The 22,479-nt window shown below is 35.2% G+C and overlaps 1 protein-coding gene across 1 annotated transcript in view; it reads left to right on the top strand.

The window, feature by feature from the left end:
• Positions 1–22,479, top strand: part of LOC101530799 (uncharacterized) — a 315,911-nt gene that overhangs the window by 141,120 nt on the left and 152,312 nt on the right. Inside the window, 1 exon segment of the mRNA XM_058659130.1 lies at positions 8,881–8,964. Coding sequence (XP_058515113.1) covers positions 8,881–8,964 — 84 coding nt within the window.

A 22,479-nucleotide genomic window follows, 5' to 3' on the forward strand; every position in this document is an offset into this window, starting at 1 on the left:
CACAAAATGTTTTATATTTTTCACATTTCTGCATTTTTAACTGATGTCATTAATTTTGTGCCAACTTAATGAAGAAGGTGGCAGAGGTATCCTGGTTCCCATTTTTCAGATGAAAAAGTTTGAGACAACTTTATTCAACACAATTCAGCAAGTAAAGGAGGTTTTGTACATAGATATGTTCATTTCCAAGTTTTCTAACAAAATAAGATACAAAATATATTTTCTGATGCTAGAATAGGGTTTTTCAATGCAAAAAAATGCCATTTTTTGCTTTAATTAACACTTGTTTCGGAGAAGGACCTGTAAACATAGAATGTTTATCAGAACTTGTGGCCTCTATCTACTAGATGCAAGTACTACTTCCTCTGCTGTGATAATCAAAAACGTGTCAGATATCCCCAGAGTCAAAGAACAATACTGGTTGAAAACATTACTCTTAAGTTAGACATGCTTTTTTAAATGTTTGTTGGATTTTAACATACCAGAACCACAAAATTGCTTGCAGGGATGGTTGTTTATTTTTGTAAAACAAGCGGCACGTTTGAAAAATAAAAGCTTTGATATAAACTAGATGTTTTTTCCAATTTTAATTTATTTTGGGGAGAGAGAAGAGAAAAAGACAGAGGAGGAGGAGAATCAGGAGAACTCTCCCATCTGCTGTTTGCTTCCCAGTTGTCTGCCACAGACAGGACCAGGTCATGTCAAAGCCAGGAGCCACGAAGCAAGTTCAGGTCTCCCATGTGGATGGCAAAGACTTAGGCTATAATTTGCTTGCTTCCAGAGTGTCTGTATACAGAAGCTGGAATCAGGTAGAGATGCAACTTGGACTCCAATTGGAGATCCAGTCACCCCAAGAAGCAAGCTACAGCTGCAGCCAAACCCCTATCCCCAATTATATGATTTTTTTTATACATAGTGTATTTTGCTTATCTTAATAATTACTCATGAAGGAATCAGAGTCCTTGGATCTTAAAGAAACTAATTCACCAATAAGTATCTGATGCTAATCTATCTATATCAAAGTAAACTTGGAAATAGAATCAGGAATTTTAAGTCATGTTTGTTTGTTTGTTTTGCTTCATGGCCATTTTGTTTGAAGCAATTGAGTAGGGATTTAGACCTGGAATAAATAGTAAAATTTGAACTGACATTATGGAAGAAAAGTCATTTGGAGAAAAGTCCCTGGGGATTTTCAATAACAATATGTTTTGGTTTATGTGACAACCTAGAGGAAAAAGCTTATATTTGATAATAATTAGAAATAGAGTGGAAATGTAGATTTTGATGAAGCTAGGGGATTTGTTAGTATAAGATATATCTGTATCTTTAGACAATTAGATCATACAAGGTTATTGTACAAGGAAATTAATGACCCAAGTAGTGAGGAAGATGTAACCAGATGGATCACATAATAAAGACTGAGGGATAGGAAACCAAATCAGAAGCTTTTTGGAAACAATGATTATTTATTTTAATAGATCAGTGATTTGGGGGGAGGGGTTGGAAAAGAGAGCGCTTTCATTGACTAATTCACTTTCCAAATGCCCACAGCAACCAGGACTAGACCAGGGCAAAGCCCAGAGCCAGGAACAATGTAAGGATCTTCCAGGTGAGGAGCAGGAACTCTAATACTTGGGCCATTATTAATCTGCTGCCTCCTAGGTACATCTGGCACACAAGTGCAAAGTAAGTGAACTCAAACCAAGAACTCCCATATGGGGTGCAGGTGTACCAAGCTATGGCACTAATCTCTGTTACACAACATTTGCCCCCATGAGGCTTTTTATTGAATCAAGGTTTGAGGGAAGGAGGGAGAAGCTAACATAGAAATTAACTGTGAATCAGGCACTGTACTGGTTTGTTTTGTATTAAATATTTACTTATTTTCTTGAAAGGTAGAGTTTCAGGGAATTGGGTGAGAGAAAGACAGAGAGATACAATGACCAGGACTGAGCAGGGCAGAAGCTGGGAGCATGGAATTCCATCTGGGTCTCCCAGTGTAGGTGACACAGAGCCAAGCACTCAGGCCATCGTCAGTTGCTTTCCTGGTCACATAAGAAGATAGATGACTCAGGAGTGGAGCAGTAGCCCAAGGGATTGGGCCATCTTGCATTACTTTCCCAGGCCACTAGCAGCAAGGTGCATGGGAATTGGAGCAGCCAGGACAGAAACCAGTGCCCATATGGATTGCCGGCAATTGAAGATGGAGGATTACTCAATTGAGCCATCACACAGGCCTCAATGGCTTTTAATTTAATTACTCATTTATGTATATTTGTTATATTTAATGAAAAATTATGTCCATATGTCTTCCTAGACAAACAGGAAAGCTGAATCCTTAAATTCCTTTTACTAACGCGAGGATGGGTCTTCACTGGTGCGTTTGTAATTCCCTTACATCCAGTCAAAACAGTCTGTAATAGAGACTCCAGTTTCACTATTCCACACCGGAATCTCCTATTACATAATTTTAATCTTAATAACACACTTCCAGAGAATCATAAAATATCATTACATGGAAGTAGAAAAACTGTATATTATAGACTTATTTTATAGTTGCTTTAAAAACTATTCTTGGGGCTAGAGTAGTGGTGTAGTAAATTAAGTCACCACCACTTAAGATACTGGTATCACATGTGGGTGCCGCTGTTTTACTCTTTAAAGCCATATTTACATTATTTTCCATGTTACAGTTTTGTCAAGGTATATTTATCTGTTTCATTGAGAGTCCTCCTTTTATTCAGAAGTAGGTACACTGCATATGCATATCTTCATTTCCACTTTAAGCTTTTGGTCTAGGAAAAGCAGCAGAAGATGGCCCAAGTGCTTGGATCCCACCACCCACAGAGCAGACCCAGATAAAACATGGCTTTGGGATGAATGAAGCTCCTGACTTTTACAGTCTTGAATTCAAACAGACTTCATATGATTAAAAAGTATTAGAGTTAATAGTTCAACCAACTTGCCTGGAACTAAAGTATAATAAATACCTACCTCGGAACATTTTGTTCTTTAGAGCTCCAAAACTAATTTAATTTTCCATCATATATTCTGTGACTTACATTTCTAATATGTTTCATAATTGTGTTTCCCAACAGGCAATTCAAATCAATTCATCATCCTTCATACACTACTGCCATTTCTGCCTCATGCTGTTCTGTCCCCATGAAATACTTCTTGGCAAATTCTACTTCAAATTTCTTACCATTTTTTTAATATTTGTTGATAATATTCTTGAAGAAGTCTTTATTAACCAATCCTTACCAAAAAAAATTAACATTATTGAAAATCTGTACTTTGCTTTTCTACCACATGTGTTGCTTTAAAGATCGATTTATTTTTATTGCAAAGTTGGATTCACAGAGAGGAGGAGAGACAGACAGGGAGATCCATCTGATGATTCACTCCCCAAGCCACCAGAACGGCCAGAGCTGAGCCAATCTGAAACCAGGACTCAGGAACCTGTTGGGGTCTCCCTCGCGGGTGCAGGGTCCCAAGGCTTTGGGCCATCCTCGACTGGTTTCCACAAACAGGGAGCTGGATGGGAAGCGGGCTGTCGGAATTAGAACCGGTACCCATGGGAGATCCTGGTGTGTGTGAGGCGAGGACTTTAGCTACTAGGCTGTTGTGCTGAGCCCCTACATGTGTTGCTTTAAACAGCAAAACAAGATTGTGTTCTACAACAAGCTCACACAAAATGGTAAAAATATAGGAAACCTAATGTTGGGACAGACCAGTAAAATCTTTGGAACTTCATAATCTTAATCTCAACAATATAAATAAATTAATCTTTACTAACATACAATCTATAGCCAGCCAGGTCATCTTTAATAGCCTTTGTCCTATACATTTTTTAGATTACATATTAGCTGCAACAAAATAAGTGCAACTGGAAACCATTATGTTTAGTTTTAAAAGCCAGTCCTAAAGACAAGTTTACATTTTCTCTGATATGCAGCAACTAATATTGAACACTTCCTCCTTTCAGGATGTTAACCTTTGAAGACGTTTACATTTAATAAGCATTTGTTCGTATTAAACATACTATATAAGAGGAACTTGTGTTGCTAATAATACAAGAGAAAGTATCATTTTCTGTTTCCATTATCTTTTAACATAAAGGAAAGTTTATTGGGCTCAGAAACCACTACAGGCATTAAATAAGGTAGCACTTTTAAAGGAACTAAACAAATTTATGTGAATTTTAGCACTTCATTTATTTGTTTAAAGCTTTCTTTTAAAGTGTGGTAAACCTTACTGCTGATCACTTCACAACAATAATATACTAGACAAAATTTTGCAACAACTTCAAAGTATGGTGTAATAATACCCCCTTTTCCATTTCGCATGTGCTAATTTATAAAAAAGAAAAATGCCTTGCAGAACCGGCTTTTTAAATGACTTGTTTACTTAAAAAAGAGTGACATGGAGAGATTCAGAGAGAGAGAGAAAATAAGATGGAGAGAGAAAGCAGGGAGAGAGAACAAGATAAAGAGAGAGATTCCACGTGCTGATTTATTCCCAAAATGGCCACAGCACCCACAGCTGGTCCAAGTCCCAAGCCAGGAGCCAAGAATTCCATCTTGGTCTCTCATGTGGGTGGCAGGGGCCCAAGCAGTTGGATCATTTGCTACTGCTTTCCCAGGTGCATTATCAGGAAGCTGGATTGGAAATGAAACCACCAAGAACAGAGCTGCCACTCAGATATTGGATGATGGCATCGTAAGTTGCAGTTCAAACTGCTGTACCACAAGGCCAGCTGCAAATAGGCTATCTTTACATAGATAAAGAATTTCTCTAAGCACTTGTCACATGTTAACTAGTTCAACTCTTAGTGTGTGTTTTTATTAGTTGCATTTTAAGATGAGAAGCTTGATGTACAGAATAAGTGATTCAAGGTTACATAGAAATTGAATGAAATTTGGCATTAGCAGTTTTTTCTCAGAATAATTGTTCCTAATTGCTATGCCAGAATACTTTTCTGAAAAGGACTAATCTTGATTTTGATCTTAATTCCCATCATACATATCAATTCTCCTCATAATATTCATCATATTCGGTTTTGTTTTGTTTTGTTTTGTTTTGTTTTGTTTTGTTTTTGCAATGTGCATTTGATCTTTGTTAAACCATGTGTCTTATTTGGTCCTGAAATGTGATGAAGTTTCGATTTCTGGAATATCCTTAACAGTTACATTGAGTGATTTGCTTACTGTTTCTCAGTCTTAACGTTCTTATATACCAAAAGTTTCAGTTGGTCATCTTAGTGTCTTTCAGCTCTTAAATTTAAGATCGCATGCTCCTATTAATATATGTTATCATTTGGTACTTTCTGTGGGCCATTCGATATGTGAATCCAAATGGCAATTTTCTTGGTAAAAATTATTTTCCCATATTTCATTATTAAAGTTTCCTGCAACATTTCTAGAATTATGATACATTTTTTTACATCAGTGCTTCTTCTATTCTTTGACTTCATTGTTCAATTTGGTTCAACAAACATTAATGGAACCCTTGTCACGAGTGATGAATAAGGAGTAAGGGAAAACACTAGGAAGTCTTTCCTTGAGGTGCTGACAATCCATTTAACAGTTGATTTGAGGAAACCAAACTCATGCTTCGTGTAGAAAAAAAATCATTTTCCTCTTATAAATATTTACATGTCTCTTAATTTATGATAAATATTAAATATAAATACATTTTCAAAGTATCCTTTGTAACTATGTTTTGGTAGCAGACATGTCAGTAAAGATTAAGAAACTAAACTTTTAATAAACTAGTAAGAAAAAACATGACTGAATTCTGTTGTCTGATAGCAAATATATTATTTAACAGTATAATAGGAAAAATTATTTTTATAGTTATACATTTTAAGAAGGAAAGCCAGAAATGTGCTAAACACCAGCCTACAATGATATGTAGCAAAATTTCAGAAATAAAAATAAAAATTGAAGATATAAAATGAAAAAAAGTATCTGCCTATTTTTTCTGATTATAAATCTGTTATATATTACATGATGTAGTTCTTAAGAAAAATATAAAATAAACAACATTATAATAGTTTATTATTTGCTATGTGATGTTTTAAAATATATAAGAAAATGCGTTATAATGCACTATTACATATTTCACATGGAACAATAAGAAAGTTTGAAAAATGTCTTATTTCTAAACTGAATATGAACTATTTTTTCAGTATCAAATAGAGTTGACTTTAGTGCTAATTTTAAAATGGTTTATTGATTCGGTTTACTTCAACAGTTTTAAATTTGTGTGAAAAAATATAATAATTTAAAAGCCTGTTTCTCCTGAGGTAAACACCATTAACCATTTAATGGATATCTTTCCTGTTTTTTTTTTTCCATGCTATACACAGAATTGACATTTAACTTCAAACCATGTTATTGCTTTCAATATGGGATAAGTTAGAAAGAATGAAAGGGCAAAAAGACTGTTATACAAAGATGATGTAAGATAAAATGTACTCCATTCTAATATTTAAAGTTATCATTCTTTTTTTTTTTTTTGCATCTGCCTGCATCTTTAAAGGTCAGTCTTTCTTGCACTATTTGAAATTCTCAACTTTCAAGATAGTAAAGATTACAAATTTGTCTTTTCAGTTGCTTAACTACATTGTAGTGAATTAATGCGTGGCTTCACTTTTTTACAATGTAATAAAAGTCACTGAAATCTCTTTATGAGATTTTTTTCAATGAATCAATTGTATTTCAGCTGTCTGAAGCTTATTTTTAACTGCCAATGTATCTAATCAGTCAACATTTGGGAGAAGTCCTATTAAGAATGTAAAAAAAAAGTCATTGAATTTAACTGTCGTTGTACTAAAAGGTTGAGGGTAGCTTTTGTAACTGGGCTGAAAGACAGCACAATACAAATGTCCATAATAAGGAAGAATCAACAAATTTATTAATTATATCTTATGCATGTATTAAGCTATGTTCGTCTTCACGAAATGACACTCTTACTGTTCGCACTAAATAAGATCAGTGAAGGCTCAGAAGCATATCTGAATTTTACACTTCACTTTTCATAATAGGAACTATACCAACCTCTGTGTCCTGGCACCCCACACAATCTTTAAGGGCTTTTCTAAAAAAAAAAATATGTCCTTCATAATTAGTATATAAATTAACCAACTTGGTGGTATTTTTCATTTTCTAAAGACAGAATAAATACATGTAAGTATCAGTTTGTTATACTTATGTTCAAACAGGTTATTCATATTATCATATTCAATTCATGCAACAGCCATGTGAGGAAGGTACTTAATAGCATCTCTGTTTTGGAAAAAAGTAACAGAGTTTGGTCTACCCAAAAGTACACAGCATGTAAATAATGGAGCCAGGATTCAAAATGGGTCTAAATTCTGTGCTTTGAACCACTATATTACACTAACTGCTGTTCAGACTGTAGAAGGGTGATTCACATGGTATAGCATGGTACAGCTTCTGCTGCTTAAATTAACCTTAATTGTAAGAGCAATGAATAACTCAACTGAAGTACCTTCCATGCTGTATAATATGTAAAATATTAACATATATTTATTTTCAAAAAAAAAAGTGCAGTATTCCGCATAGAAAATCCTCCTTTTAAAATGCTATAGCGATCTATTGTAGAGTATGGTATGATATAGCAATTACAATTAATAATGATCATATCTTTGAAATGTGCTAATTGGTTTTAATATTTTCACTGCAAAAATGGCCAAAGTATCAGATGCTGGATATGTAAATCTGATCTAATTGTGGTAAAATGTATACATATTTCAAATTACCATATTTTGTCCCACAAATATATACAACTTTATGCCTATTAAAAAGAAAATACATGTGAAGCATGATCCTAGAAGACATAACATGTGAAAGATGATCCAAGAAGATATAGTAACATTATTATGAATGTATCAGATCACAGATCACATTTCTTTACATGAAAGCAGTCACACTTGTATTGAAAATCAAGGTCAAGGAAGGTTACAAGAAATAGGAAATACTGGAAAAAATAAATAGAAAATGTATTTGGAAAGGGCTGGATGCAAACATTATCTGCATCATAATCTTATCCTAATGTAATTCTGATACGACCTGATCTACCCAAATTGCATTAAAGTTAATTTTTTCATGTAATCCTATATATTCATATCTTAAATTTAGCCTTAAAATGATAACAAAAGTATTCTAATCTGTCTGTATACACATGTGTGCATGCAAAGAAACCTGGTTCCCCCATTTTATCACTTCTTTATATTTTTTTTCAGGAAAAAATAGGAGATATAACATGATTCAGTACATTTTTCTATAATGTAATTCTTCAAAAATTTATGTAAAGTAAACTAATATTAGCAAAACACTAAGCCATATTTTGTGAGTTAATATCTATAAGACACTAAAATAAAAGTCTAGAATATAGCATTGCTAGATATTAATTATTAAATAAATGAAAATCTTCATAGCACGTTTAAATTTAGACTGCCTTAGTTGTTAGACTAGGTTAGTAACTGAATGTGTGGCCTCCAGCACCAGAGTCCTTGGCTTCAAATGCCATTACGCCTGTGATCTTGGCCAATTAATTTATTTCTACATGTCTGGGTTTTCTCATGTGAATACTAATAGCGCCTACCTCATAAGGCTATTGCAGGAATAAAGGAGGTTGCTCAAACTCTTAAAGACTGACATTTAGGAAGAATTCAATAAATGCTGTGTAAGAAATCACTATTCTATACATGCACAATTCATGACATTTTTTGCATGAAAATGTTGACAGGATAATTGTAATGCCTAAACCTTTTACAAATAATCATACTTTCCTTTTATAATGCATCAGGCTCAATATTTAACAGGATTTTTTTTTCATTTCTGTTTTCAGCCAGTTACAGTTAAACCTGAAGTGATGAGTTTTCCAGTGCAACCTGAACCAGATAATACGCCACCAACTCAGCATTCATCAATGGTGAGTGAATTGAATTAGCACATTTGTAAGCATTGAGAAGTTCATTTGGGAGGGGGGGAGAGACACATAAACTTCCCAAGTAAGAAATGTTCCACAGGGGATGACATTATGGCACTGTGTGATAAGCCACTACTTGCAACTCAGAATCCCATTACAGAATGCTAGTTCAAGTCTTGCTGTTCCACTTCCAATCTGGCTTCCTACCAGTGCACCTAGGAAGGCAGCAAAATTCCCAAGTAATTTGTTCTCTTATCACCAATGGGGGATATGCAGATTGAGTTCTGGATCTTTGTTTCACCAAGGACTACACCTGGCCTTTTGGGAGTGAACCAGTGGATGGGAGATCTTTCTTCTCTTTGTCTTTCCTTTTCAGCCACTCTGCCATTCAAGTAAATAAATAAATCTTTAAAAAAAGAAATGTTCCACATGCAGCTTTCATTTAAGCACTTAGGTACAATTTGGTTCCAGGCAATGTTATGTAGACACAGAAATATAATAGCATAGACTAAAGTTAAGATCTCCGAAGAATCACCCAAGATTAAATAATTAATTATTCAATAATTTGTTTAATAGTTTAAGTACTATCCATAACTGTCTGTACTGTTTATTTTCTTCCACCATCTTCAATATTTGCCGCCCCCTTTTTGAAACATCCTACATTTTGTGTAACATTTGTTCCAGCTCCTCTGGTTCTTATTCCTTATTTCCAACCTCATCTTCAAAACTGCTAGATTCTACTAGCTATGGCTAATCCTAAGTTTGCAAATACTACACACATTCTCACTCTTTGTGCCTCTCATCTTTTTGCTGTGTTTAGATTCCCCTTCTTTCTCTACATGAATAATTTTACTTACTATTCATTATTCAGACCAAATGTCACTTCTCTTGTAAAGTATTGCCTTTAACCCTCAATTAAAATAAACGTTTCCTCCTTATTATAATGTGACACTTTGTAAATACTACTCTCAAACAACTCATCACAATGTATTATGGCCGATCTGTGCTGTTTTCTTAATGTTCATAATTTTGGCAAATATGATAGCACCTTGGACACGGTAGGAATATAATATTTGTTGAATGGATGGATGAATGGATGCAAAACCAACATTTCAAAGTAATCCAGGCCAGAAAATCATGAAACATTATAGGTAAACCAAGGCAGTATTTGATCTAGTAGGTTTGGTGAACAGGGTAACAAAATTCCAACCAAGTACTTATAAACACAGTAGATTCTGATGTATTCTCTTTTTTCAGCAATTTCTGGTTTGCACACAAAGGAGGAGGCCTCACAGGCCAGGTTTAATGAGAAAGAATGATATGCTCTTCTAGGATAAAAATGCACAGAAACTGTTTCTTAGACTGTTCCTAATTCCAGCATATTAGAATGTGTAATGTGTAATTAGATTTCCTCAATGTCCCCTCCCACACTAAAAAATAATTCCTTACAATGACATACTTACTCATTTGCCAAGATCCTATATCTTTATTTGAAAGGCAGAGTTGCAGAGAGAGGAGGCCACAATAACTAAAGTTGAGGCAATCCAAAGCCAAGAGCCAGGAGCTTTGTCTGGGGCTCCTGTGTGAGTACAGGAGCCTAAGGACTTGAACCATCATCTGCTGCTTTCATGGGCCATAAGCAGGGAATTAGATTGCAAATGGAGCAACTGGTGTAATAACTGAAATCCATATGGGATGCCAGCACTACAGGCAGAGCCTTAGCCTGATATGCCACCATACCAGATCCAATTTTTAGCTGTATTATAGAAAATGTATATGGTTAATATCTACAAACTTCTTACTTCCATTCCCAGTTAACTAATATGAGCCAGAAGGTAACATACTAAGTAATAATAAATTATGCTGTCTAGCCAACTCAGTCTTTAAGGTTCACATATATCAACAATCTTCTCATTATATAATTTTATGATATTAATTGATAACTCTTGATTATGATTATACAGGAACCACAAATTATTAGTGTTGTCGGAAAATATTTGAAATGTAGAAGGAAATCCTAAATTTGCTAACTAGAATAATTAGCTGCTAAAAACAAGCTACCACATTAAAAAGGGAAAATGTAGCTTACTCACTTTTAAAATTGAATGCCCAGGACCAAAAGGAATATATTACCATCCAAGAAGAAACCAAGAGGGACAATGAGTAAGAGGTTCTGTTGATTACCTCCCTGCAAAGACACCAGACTATACACAAATGAAGTTCAAGAGCTCTGAAAGGCTTCTTCTGATTATAATTAGTGTTAAATTGTTAAGCTTCAAGATCATTTGTTTTATCCCACCCCTCTCAAAAAAAAATTGGAGACCCTGGCACAATGGCTCAATAGCTAAGTCCTTGTTTGCATTTGCCTGGATCCCATATGGGCACCGGTTCATACCCTAGCTGCTCCACTTCCCTTCCAGCTTCTGCTTGTGACCTGGGAAAGCAGTAGAAGATGGTCCAGAACCTTGGGACTGAACCCACATGGGAGACCAGGAAGAAGGTCTTGGCTCTTGACTTTGCTTGGCTCAGCTCTGGGTGTTACAGCCATGTGAGAATTGAACCAGCAGACGAAAGAACTTTCTGTCTCTCCTCTCTGTAAATCTACTTTTCCAATAACAATAAACCTTTTTAAAAAATGGACATAATATCTAAACAAATTCAACAAAGGAACTACAGTTAAATTGCATCCTAGATCAGGGATGGTCTTGTGGTGTGGCAGGTACAGCTAGCTGCCTGCTACAATGCCGGCATCCCATATGGGCACTGATTCATGTCCCAGATGCTGTAATTCTGATCCAGTTCCCTGTTCATGAACTGGGAAGACCAGTGAGAAATGATCAAAGCATCCTGGCCACCCATGTGGTAGACATAGTGAAAACTCCTGTCTTCTAGTTTCAGCCTGACTCAGTCCTGGCTGGTGTTATTAGTAAACTTCCAAATATAGACCAGTGCCACTGCAGTTCAGCAGAAATTCAATGTGTTTTTTATTTGTATGTTTCTAATATAGAGGGAGCCTGAACATTGTTTTATCTATCTACCATTTTAATTTGTTCTTTTGAAAAATGCTTTCTTAAACCCTTTGCCCATTTCTTCAGAAGATCATTTGTTTTGCTGTTGTTGAATTTCTAAAGCTCATTGTAAATTCTGGATGTTAGTCCCCTGTCTGTTGTGTAGTATCCAAAGATTTTGCCCATTCTGTTGGAGGATGCTTCATCACTTTGTTGATTGTTTCCTTTGCTATGTGGATGCCTGTTAGTTTGATGGAGTCTCATTTGTTTCCTTTGGCTTTGACTGCCTGTGCTTTAACAATGTTTATGTCTTAGAGAATGCTTCTTACGTTTTTCCATAATAGCTTGATGGTTTCTGGGTGCAGATTTAGGTACTTAATACATTTAGAGCTGAATTTTTGTACGAAGTGACAGGTGGGTGTCCTTTCCAAGTATTTGCGTATGTTCTGGAGTATTTTGATTTGTTTGTCTCCAGTTTCAATCCATTGATGGTCGGAGAAGATGTATATGATTTTAATTTGTTTTTTAATTTGCTGAGGCATATTTTGTGGTCCTGGAGAAGGTTCCATGTACTGATGAAAAACAAGTTCATTCTGTGTTCAAGGGTGAAAGATTCTGTGGGTATCAGTGAAATCCATTTGTTCCACTGTCTGGCTGAGTTCTTTGGGTTCCTTGCTGGGTGTCCATCTTGTCAACATGTCCATTGAGGCTAGTGGGTGCCGGAGACCAGCTCCAGCTGACTGAGAGCTTGCAAAGGATGCGTGGATCGGCGAGACTGTAAGAGGAAAAGATAAGACACGGACCACTATGGCTTGATGCTCATAATGGACAACTCAGAAAAGTTGCCTTCTTTATTTATACACAAATCATCACAAACTTTTGCACAATATCCAATTGTTTCATTTTTACATCATGGTTAAGAAAATGCAAAAAACAATCCTAACATATTATTTACTTTAAAGAAAACATTTTTGGCAAACCATTACTCATTGAAATCTGCAGTGACCTGGCTAAAGCCAGGAATTCCACGGTTGGCAGCACATGCAGTTACATAGTGAGAAGTAGTTTACTTATACTCAAAATTAGTCTTATACTCAAAATCAATTTCTACTAAACACAAACTAAGATTGATTAAAATATTAAGAGTACAGAATTAAAAGATTATAAATGAAAGGATCTTATAAAAGCATATAACATAGGTTCTTTGCTAAATCTTATAATCAAGTCATGCATTAATTACTGTCACCTTCACCTAGTGCTGATTCAATTGTTTTTTGTTCTTTTGTTAAAGGGCAGTGAAAGGGAGCAAGGCAGCACAGCCAATCTACAGAGGGCCTTTACAAGAAACTTCCTTTTATCTATATAAACTGTTTTCTTTCCCTAAACATAAGTGCCTATATAAGATTGAGATTTTAAGCCATTTTGAGGGGGTTCACATTTGTTTCCCTTTAGAAGATGCCACATATACTTTTGCTTTCTGTGGTGAGAAACTAGAATACGTCATATCATGTGTTGTAACAGTTTGAGGCGCATGGTAAACAAACTCTTTGTACCTCCATTATTGCCATCAGTTGCAAGATATTATCAAGCCATTTCTTAAGGAAAACATTACTTATACTAGGGCAAATTCCAGGACAAAAGTGGGCACATAACAGGATGTTTGGAGACATTGTGGGCTCAATTGTACTATTGTATACTTTTAGCTGTATGTCATAGCCTTACGTCGCTAAAGATGTTTTTATTATAACATGATTGATCAATTTGAGGTGTCATACTAGTTACAGGAATCACTTCCCATTAGCAGAAAAACAACAACAACACCCTCAGGAGAATTCTATGAAACATCAGAGAGGTAGTTGAGTGTCCATACAACGGGGTGAGGCAGCAATGAGGTGACCAGAGACATTCCGCCGGGCCTTGCCTCGCTGCTAGAAACTCCTCGTAGCCTTGCTAACCGAGGAGCAGTGCTCATCACACACCCATGCCATCCGACCCAACTGCATGGCTCCCCACAAGTGGGGTGCTAAGGTCTCTCATTATTACTGTATTGGGGTCTATTTCTCTCTTTAAATACATTAGGGTTTGTTTTACATAGCTAGGTGCTCTGGTATTTGGTGAGTATACATTTATTATCATGATTTCTTCTTGCTGAATGGATCCCTTCATCATCATGTGCTGTCCTTCTCTTCCTCCTTTAATGCTTTTCACATTGACATCTTTATTATCTGATATAAGAATGGCTACCCAAGCTCGTTTTTCCTTTCCCTTACTCTGGAATATCTTTGTTCATCCTTTTTCTTTCAGTTTCTACATATCTTTGTTGGTGAGGTGTGTTTTCTGTAGGAAACAGATAGGTGGGTCCGATTACCTGATCCAATTTGTTAATCTATGTCTTTTGATTGATGAGCTTAATCCATTTATATTCAGGGTTAATATTGACAGGTAGTGATTTGGTCCTTGCATTGTAGCATTGACTTGTTCATTGCTTGATTTAGGTTGCTTTTGTGGTTTTATTAAGATTGTTCTCCATATTTGCTTTTGAATTTGGTAGGTACTATTGCTTTTCTTTGTAGTGTAACTTTAAGAAATATTTGTATGACAGGTATTGTAGAGGCAAAGTCAGTTTTTGTTTGCTTTGGAAGTATTTTTTAATTGCATTTTAAAATACAAATGAAAGCTTTCTTGGATATGTTATTCTGGGCTAACCATTTTTCTTTTAGGGACTTAAATATGTCACTCCATTCTCTTCTGGCCTGTAGGATTTCCTCTGAAAAGTCAGCTGTGACTCTGAGTGGGTTTGTTCTACAAGTTAATCAATGTTTTCACATGTATATTAAGTATCTTCTTTATGCTCAAACAAAGAGAACTGATTATGATGTGTCATGCAAAGGATCACTTCTGGTTGAGCCTATTTGGGGTTCTGTGCCCTTCATGTATTTGATTCCCAACTATTTTCTTCATGTTAAGAGAGTTCTCAATTATTATTTCATTGAATTGTCTTTTAACCTAGTTTCTCTTTCCTTGCCTTCAGGATCTCCCATAACTCTTACGCTCAGCCTTTTGATTGTGTCCCTGAATTTTTGGATGCTTTTCTTAGCTTTATTAATTCCTCCTCCAGCTTTCTGACTATTCCAGCATTTTCACAGGAGGTGTTTTCCACTTCTGAGGTTCTATTTTTCTGCCTCACGCATTCTATTATTGAAGCTTTCCATTGAATTTTTAATTTGGTATATTACATTCTTCATTTCTAATAATTCAGTTTGCTATTTCCGGTGTAATGTATGCCTTAAATTCTTTGTACTCCTATGCGTGTTTCTCATTGTTTTTAAGGAGCTTTATAACTTTTTTTTTTTAATCTGAAAGTTCTTCGATGTCTTCCTCATTTAGTTCTGACATTAAAATAGTTCTTTTGCTCCTTTGCTGGAGAACCTCAGTGACCTCATTCATTTTGCCTCTCCCTCTTCTTTTGATCTTGGCCGTTGCAACTCTGATTAGAGGAATCCTTTTTGGGGGGCCAATTTTTAATCTGTGTGATCCACAGATCTACAGTTTTATATTACTAATCCCATTCATTTCCCGGTTCTCCACTTGCATCAATTGCGGCACTCCCTCCAGCAAGTTTCAATCCTGGTCTCTTGTGTTATTCTTCTGTCACCGCCTCTACAGCCATTGCTGGCAGGTCTCCACTGTCCGTCCCATGTGATCACGTATTGTGGCACAGAACTCAGGATTAGTGAGACACCAGCTGTGACTTTATCCTAGTTCGCAGGGACTGCTGGCAGTTAGGTTGAGGGGAATTTGGACCAGTTTTGCATGGAACCTGTGGGATGCCAAGTAGGTATTATTTTCCCAGTTGAACCAGTGCAATATACTGAGCCAGAAGTGAGTTCTTCCCTGGATCAACCTGTATGTAGCTCATTGTGGTGCCTCAAAATAGCATCTAACGTGGCACTTGTGGGGTTCAGAGCCATGAATTCCACCCCAGTTCCACATCGTTCCAATAGGATTCTGCCGCTCTATTTCCATGCCTGATCAGATTTTTAAAAATCAGCAGGACCTGCAATTCTGACTGGATTCACCTCCTGGATTCCTGGTGATTTTCGCTTCCCACCAGATCTCTGGTGAAACTCCAATCACCACTGGGGTATCTGTTCTTGCAGCACTACTCAGCGCTATATCTGCTTCCCTTTGTCCACAGTTCTCCAGGTGTCCCTCTGCCTTACGCCTGCCCTCTACTATTGTCCAGGAGTGCATCCTCTTTCCTCTTCTCAGCTAATCCATCTGAAATTTAAGTTTCCAAAATATGTTTTCCCTTGAGTGAATCATGTTTTCTTATAAAGCCAAGTGTTGTTTTTCTATTACACAACACATTCAACATTTCCAAATGATTTTGTACATTATTTGGAAAATACATATTCTGGCAATGTCCTGAAGTAGTTTGTAAATTTAAAGTTTCAAAATCATTTCCACAGATTTTTAACATGCTTCTCTTTATCAATATTGATCATTTAGTAGAACTCTGTATAACTTCTAAATTAATGATCCACTCTAGGCATCACCTTTTTTCTGCAAACATTGTTTTGTGGTACAGTGTCATTACCTTAATCAAAAACCCTCAAAGCTCTCCATGAACTGAAAATTACTTCCAAATGCCTTTCCTTGAAAATAAACAAAAAATTCACTGAACTAATAATACTGCTTCTCTCAACATCCCGATAATAGCTTTGGTTTTGCTTGTTTTGTTTTGTTTCTCCTTCCACAATCAATTTCATATTCTCTTCACAGTTTACTATATGAATTCCCAGCTTTTGCCCATGCTCAATATATTTCTTCTTTCTGATAGCCTGAATACTACTCTTTATTCAATGCTGATCCCTGGCTTCTCCATAAGTTATTTTTTGGCTATTCTATTTCTTATAAAATGTCATGAAACTTTGTCTTAAAAACTTTGTCTCCTGTATTGCTATTTCACTTTCATGTGGAGATACTACTTTGTTACCACATTTAATTTCCTGAAAAGAAGGACTTGGCTTATATTTTGACAAAAAAAAGTTTCAGGAACATGCTAAAAATGTTGTTCAGTTCATTCACTAGTGTTTTAAAGACAGTTTCAGGTGTTACAGTGGAAGAAGTGGTCTACTCAGAGTTAAGAGAATGGGATCTTGATCCTGATTCAGTTACAAATTAGCACACTATTTAATGTTTTTTTTAAAAAGATTATTTGATTAATTTCCCCCTCAAATGCCTCTTCCATGACATGATGATAGTAATAATTTGTCTCATAGTCTCAGAGTTAAGATTACAGGTGCTTACTTATGTGAAAACAATTAGAAAAAAATGAACATATTATATAAATGTCACAGATAATGAGATGGATGTATGATTCCTGTGATGAAAATCATATATTTTAGTAGGCAAAAAAGTGCTTGTGAATATTAGCATATGTTTTGTGCATCATAAGCCAAACTTTTCTTAGAGTGGCAATACTGAAATGGAATTATACATTTTTTATTTGCCTACTATTGATTGGAAAGCAAAAAAGGCATGACCATATACTAGACTTCCATGAAGTTCTACAACATTTTACCCACAATCCAACTAATCAGTTAAATGTTTTGTAGTATAAATTGATTAAGTCTTGAATGACTTGAGACGGTCATAGTTATTAACATATTAATAGCAATTTGCAGAATTCTTTATTAAGTTACATAAACTGCAAGTAGAAGGTGAACATTCTGATGTGTTGTTTTCATTTCTAAAGCTCAATTAGGGGAAATTTTACTTTGAAATTCCATAGTATATTTTAAAAAATCAATATCCAATGAAATGACTAGAAAACACTTAGTAAACTTAATTTTAGGAAGAACCTAGAGTAAAGCATATTGAATGATAAACATTGAACAAACTTAATAGCATTTCAACCAACAGAGAGTATTCTCTGTGAATGTCCAGTTATTTTATAGATACTCACTTTAGCTACATAGTACAATAAGAGACAATTATTTTAGAATGTCTCTGAGTTACACTGAACCTCAAACTCTTCATAAGTTAGTCTATTGTCAGTATAGTATACACCAGAATTGGATGAGCAGACATGTTTTGATTATCTGGATGGTTTATGTCCTTGAGATGTATACCAGTGATGGAACATGAGAAGTAAAATGTTCTGCTTGATGAAAGTTCACATATGAATGACATCTTCATAGAAAACATAAGGTGGCTCAGAGGCTCACTCCAGTCTATTTTCAAATGATTCTTGAAGGTTTTCAACTGGTCACAGTGAATTTCTTTTGAATCCCTATTTCAAGTATAATTTTTTTACTCTTTTCAGTTTTATTGTTTATCATATAGAATATAGTTGGTACTTTGAAGTTGACCTCTTCCACATAGTAACGGAAATTTAACTTTTGTCCCATTTCTTTTTGTGACCTTGATGGCGCATCTCCTTTTTTTTTTTTATTAAATTTATTCATTAATTACATTGTGTTGTAATTACGTAGAATCTGGGATTCTCCCTCCCACCCTCCCCCCATGGTGGGTTCCTCCACCTTGTTGCATAACCATAGTTCAAGAGCACATCTCCTTTTAACCCTGAATAGTATTCTGTAGGTCTGTTTGTAGCAAGTTTATTTACCCATTAACTTAGCGAAGGACGTCTTAATTGCTTCTGCCTTTTGGTAAAAGCAATTGAAACCTCTACAAATCTCTATGTGAGAATTTCTGTATGCAGATCATTTAGGTATTTGTCAAGTAGTATAATTCATGGATCATATTATAATATGCATTTACTTAGTTTTCTAAGAAACTGGTGTAGTTTCTTCCAGTGTGTCTCTACTGTTATGAACTTCGACAGACTGTGATTGAGCAATCCTGTTGCCCCATTTGCTCATCATAATTCAGCATTGTCAGTGGTTTGGATTTTTGGCCATTCTAACAGATGTGGAGTGGTATATTGTTTTAATTTGAAGCTCCTTAGTGACATATTAAGCCAAGAATCTTTTCATATGCTTTTTGTTATTTTATATTTTCTCTGATGAGATGTCCATTCACATCCATTGAACTTTTATGTTATTCCTTTTTACCATTTAAGTTCAAAATTGCTGTCTTTTTTCATAGCATATTAGAAAAAGAAATGAGTCTACAGCCATACCACCCTGAATGCGCTCAATCTCGTCTGATCTCAGAAGCTAAGCAGGGTCGGGCCTGGTTAGTACTTGGATGGGAGAAAAAGAAATGAGTGATTGGCATTAGAATTTCTTCTTTTCCAAGTATTTAAAGCTGTAAATTTCCCCCTCTACTGGTTTGACTATAATAAATTCCTGGTATGTTCTGTTTTATCTGTCATTCACTTAAAATATTTTGTAATATGCCAAATGATTTCTTCACTGACATATGGACTACTTAGATGAGTTACATAGTTTGCAAATATTTGGAAATTCTTTTGGCTATTTTGCTGTTTTTGTTTTCCATGTTAATTCTGTTTGCCAAGATAGTTCAACATTTTGTAACTGATTGATAGTTCAACATTTTGTAACTGATTGAACTTCATTATAAGGCCCAGCATATTATGGCATATCAGTGAAATTTCCAGATGTGCTTGATGAAAGTGTGCATTCTGAAATTGTTAAGTATAATGCTCCATAATTTTTCAATTCCTGTAGACACTTTGGAGCTTTGGGTTTATTTAGTATAGAGTTTCAATTCTTTTCTGATTGCTGGCCGGAGGCCTCTCTCAGTTAGCCATGAGAACTTCTCCTCAGGGTTACTTCACAACATGCTAGGTAGCTTCCATCAGAGTGATCATACAAGAAAGGAAATTAGGACAAACAGGATGGAAATTGTAGTCTTTTTAGAAACCAGCTGAGGATGTGGAATCCTTTAGTTTTTGTCATGTTTCATTTATCATGAGTCAGAGTACGAGTATTATCCACAGATGTAAATACAGGGAATTAAGGATTATCTGTAATCATTTTAGAAGCTGCCTATCACAATGACTATTTATGAATATTTGAGAAATATCTTTCCCTTTTCACAGGAAAATGTGATTTTCATTCATATATTATATATTAGACAGGTGCAAAGTGTAACATAACCATTTTCACACTCTTTTAAAGAATATTCATAGCTAGCTATTTGGTATTTCTAGTTCTTCCCAAATTGATACTTAAGCATTTCAGCTTCTCTGTGGAAATTTTTCATTCTCTGAATTGCAATGTATTACTCTTCTTACTTTAGAGTCCCCTGAGTTTTATATTTGGAAGATTTTGAACTAGTTTCGTGTTTAATTCATTAATTTTCAAACTTATGAAAGTAAATTGACATCTAAGGCAAAAATAACATATATTTGTGTTCATTCTTGGGCATTTAAAAAACAAATGATAGGAATTTTTTTAGCCTATTCGGTACCTATTCTAGAATGCTTTTCCAATGTTGTAACTAAGTTTTAGCTATAACCAGTAAGAAAAGAGTAAAACAAAGATTTGGTGTTTAATCCAGGATTTTGCTGCATTTACAAGCCATGAATATTGTCTCGTTACTGCCTTCTAAATTTGTTAGTAGGCATAAATCAATACTATCCTTATAATGCTGGCAATTCCATTAGCAAAGTAAAATCACTTGCCAGTTGCAGTTCAGTATCTTCTTATGTAATCAGTAATTACCAAGACATCAGGGGAAAATCACAGTGTAAGCTTCACAAAACAGTGATACTGAGTTTATATACATCATTTAATTGTTCTGCAGAAAGCATTTTTATTTTTTCACTTAGAGTTTTTATGCATATGGATTTTGAGTGAAATCAATAAAATTGAAAATAGTAGAAATTCTCCTATTTATTTTATCTTTGTTTTAATTTATGTAATCACCCCAGAATTCAATAGCTACATATGGAAGTACTTCCTTTGAGTTCTTTATTGTTAAAACCATTGTTTTTAAAAAGTCAAGAATAAATATTATAGGCTTTTTTCTTATTAGAAACTTACATTCCACAAATAATTATAAAACTTGTACCTATGGATAATGCTCATACAACTTCAAGACCCAGGAAGTTACCTTAAATGCTTGAGGCTGACCAGATTATAAAAATTAGAAATGATTTGGAAATGAAAGCAACAGAAAGCACAGACATACCTAAATGGAAAAAAATATTCTGCCAGTCAAAAAAACGTTTTTGAATAAAAGTACAATCACAGGTTCCTAAGTTGTATATCTGACTTTGTAATAAAAATAAATAAAATAATAAAAAAGATTAAAAGTAAAAGAAACTGAAATTTATTAAATGTGTAATGTGAGCCAGATAATATTCTCATTACAATATTCTGAGATAGAAGTATTATTACAGACAAAGCGATTAAGGCACAAAGAATATTGTTTTAAATATTTATTTATTTTATTGGAAAGGCAGATGCACAAAGAGGAGGAAAGAGAGAGAAAGATCTTCCCTCTGATGATTCACTCCCCAAGTGGCCGCAACGGACAGTGCTGTGCCAATCTGAAGCCAGAAGCCAGGAACTTCTTTCCGGGTCTCCCACGCGGGTGCAGTGTCCCCAGGCATTGGGCCGTCCTCAACTGCTTTTCCCAGGCCATAAGCAGGGAGCTGGATGGAAAGTTGAGCTGCCAGGATTAGAACCGGCGCTCATATGGTATCCTGGCGCATTCAAGGCGAGGACCTTAACCATTAGGCTATCAAGCCAGGCCCTAAGGCACAAAGAATATTACTTAGCTAATATCATATAGGTCATGACAGATGCAGTTGGATTCTAACTCAGTAAGGGCTGATTGTTTCCCAGATCCATATTCTTCCCATAACACAACAGTATGGCTTACAGTAAAAGTCACTTGCACAATATCATTTGAAACTTCCCACCTTGCTCACATGTATTCACAGAATGCCCTAATGCTTCTAATTTCGAAACATCATTATTTGACCTTGTAAAGATCTGGTCATTTCATTAAAGAAGCTACATCAAATGTGAGAAGAGGCAGATAAATCTACCATTCTCACAAATTTAAATATACCTTCAAGAAAACAGTGCATAAAACAGTTGTTTATGGTTAATGAAAGAAGACTGCATACTCTGTCAATTCTGGATATTTGACTGTGGTATAAATAGGGAAAGGGGATACCAGAACAAGATTTTGTTAAAGTTAGAAGAACATGAGTCAGGAAAGCTATGAAAGGAATATGAGGGGGAAACTGATAATATTTATACTTATTAACATTTTTTTGCATTATGCCTGTAGCTTTATTTGCTTTATAATTGGAGAATTTCATTGTGACTCTAAAATGAGTTCCAATGGTTGGTGAATTCAAATTTTTGGCTAAGAACTTGTGATTTTTTTTCTAGTTCCTAATAACATTCCACCATTTCTACAAAATATATTTTGGCTTTTCCAGAATCTTGTTAATGTTTCCCTATAGCTTTCAAGCTGGCCTATTTCTTTCTAAGAAGGTAATTTATTTGGCACAAAGCAATACTATGCTTACTATATTCAGACACTGTTTTAATCA

Source organism: Ochotona princeps, chromosome X (assembly GCF_030435755.1).
Source record: "Ochotona princeps isolate mOchPri1 chromosome X, mOchPri1.hap1, whole genome shotgun sequence".
In the NCBI taxonomy this organism is placed as follows: Eukaryota; Metazoa; Chordata; class Mammalia; order Lagomorpha; family Ochotonidae; genus Ochotona; species Ochotona princeps.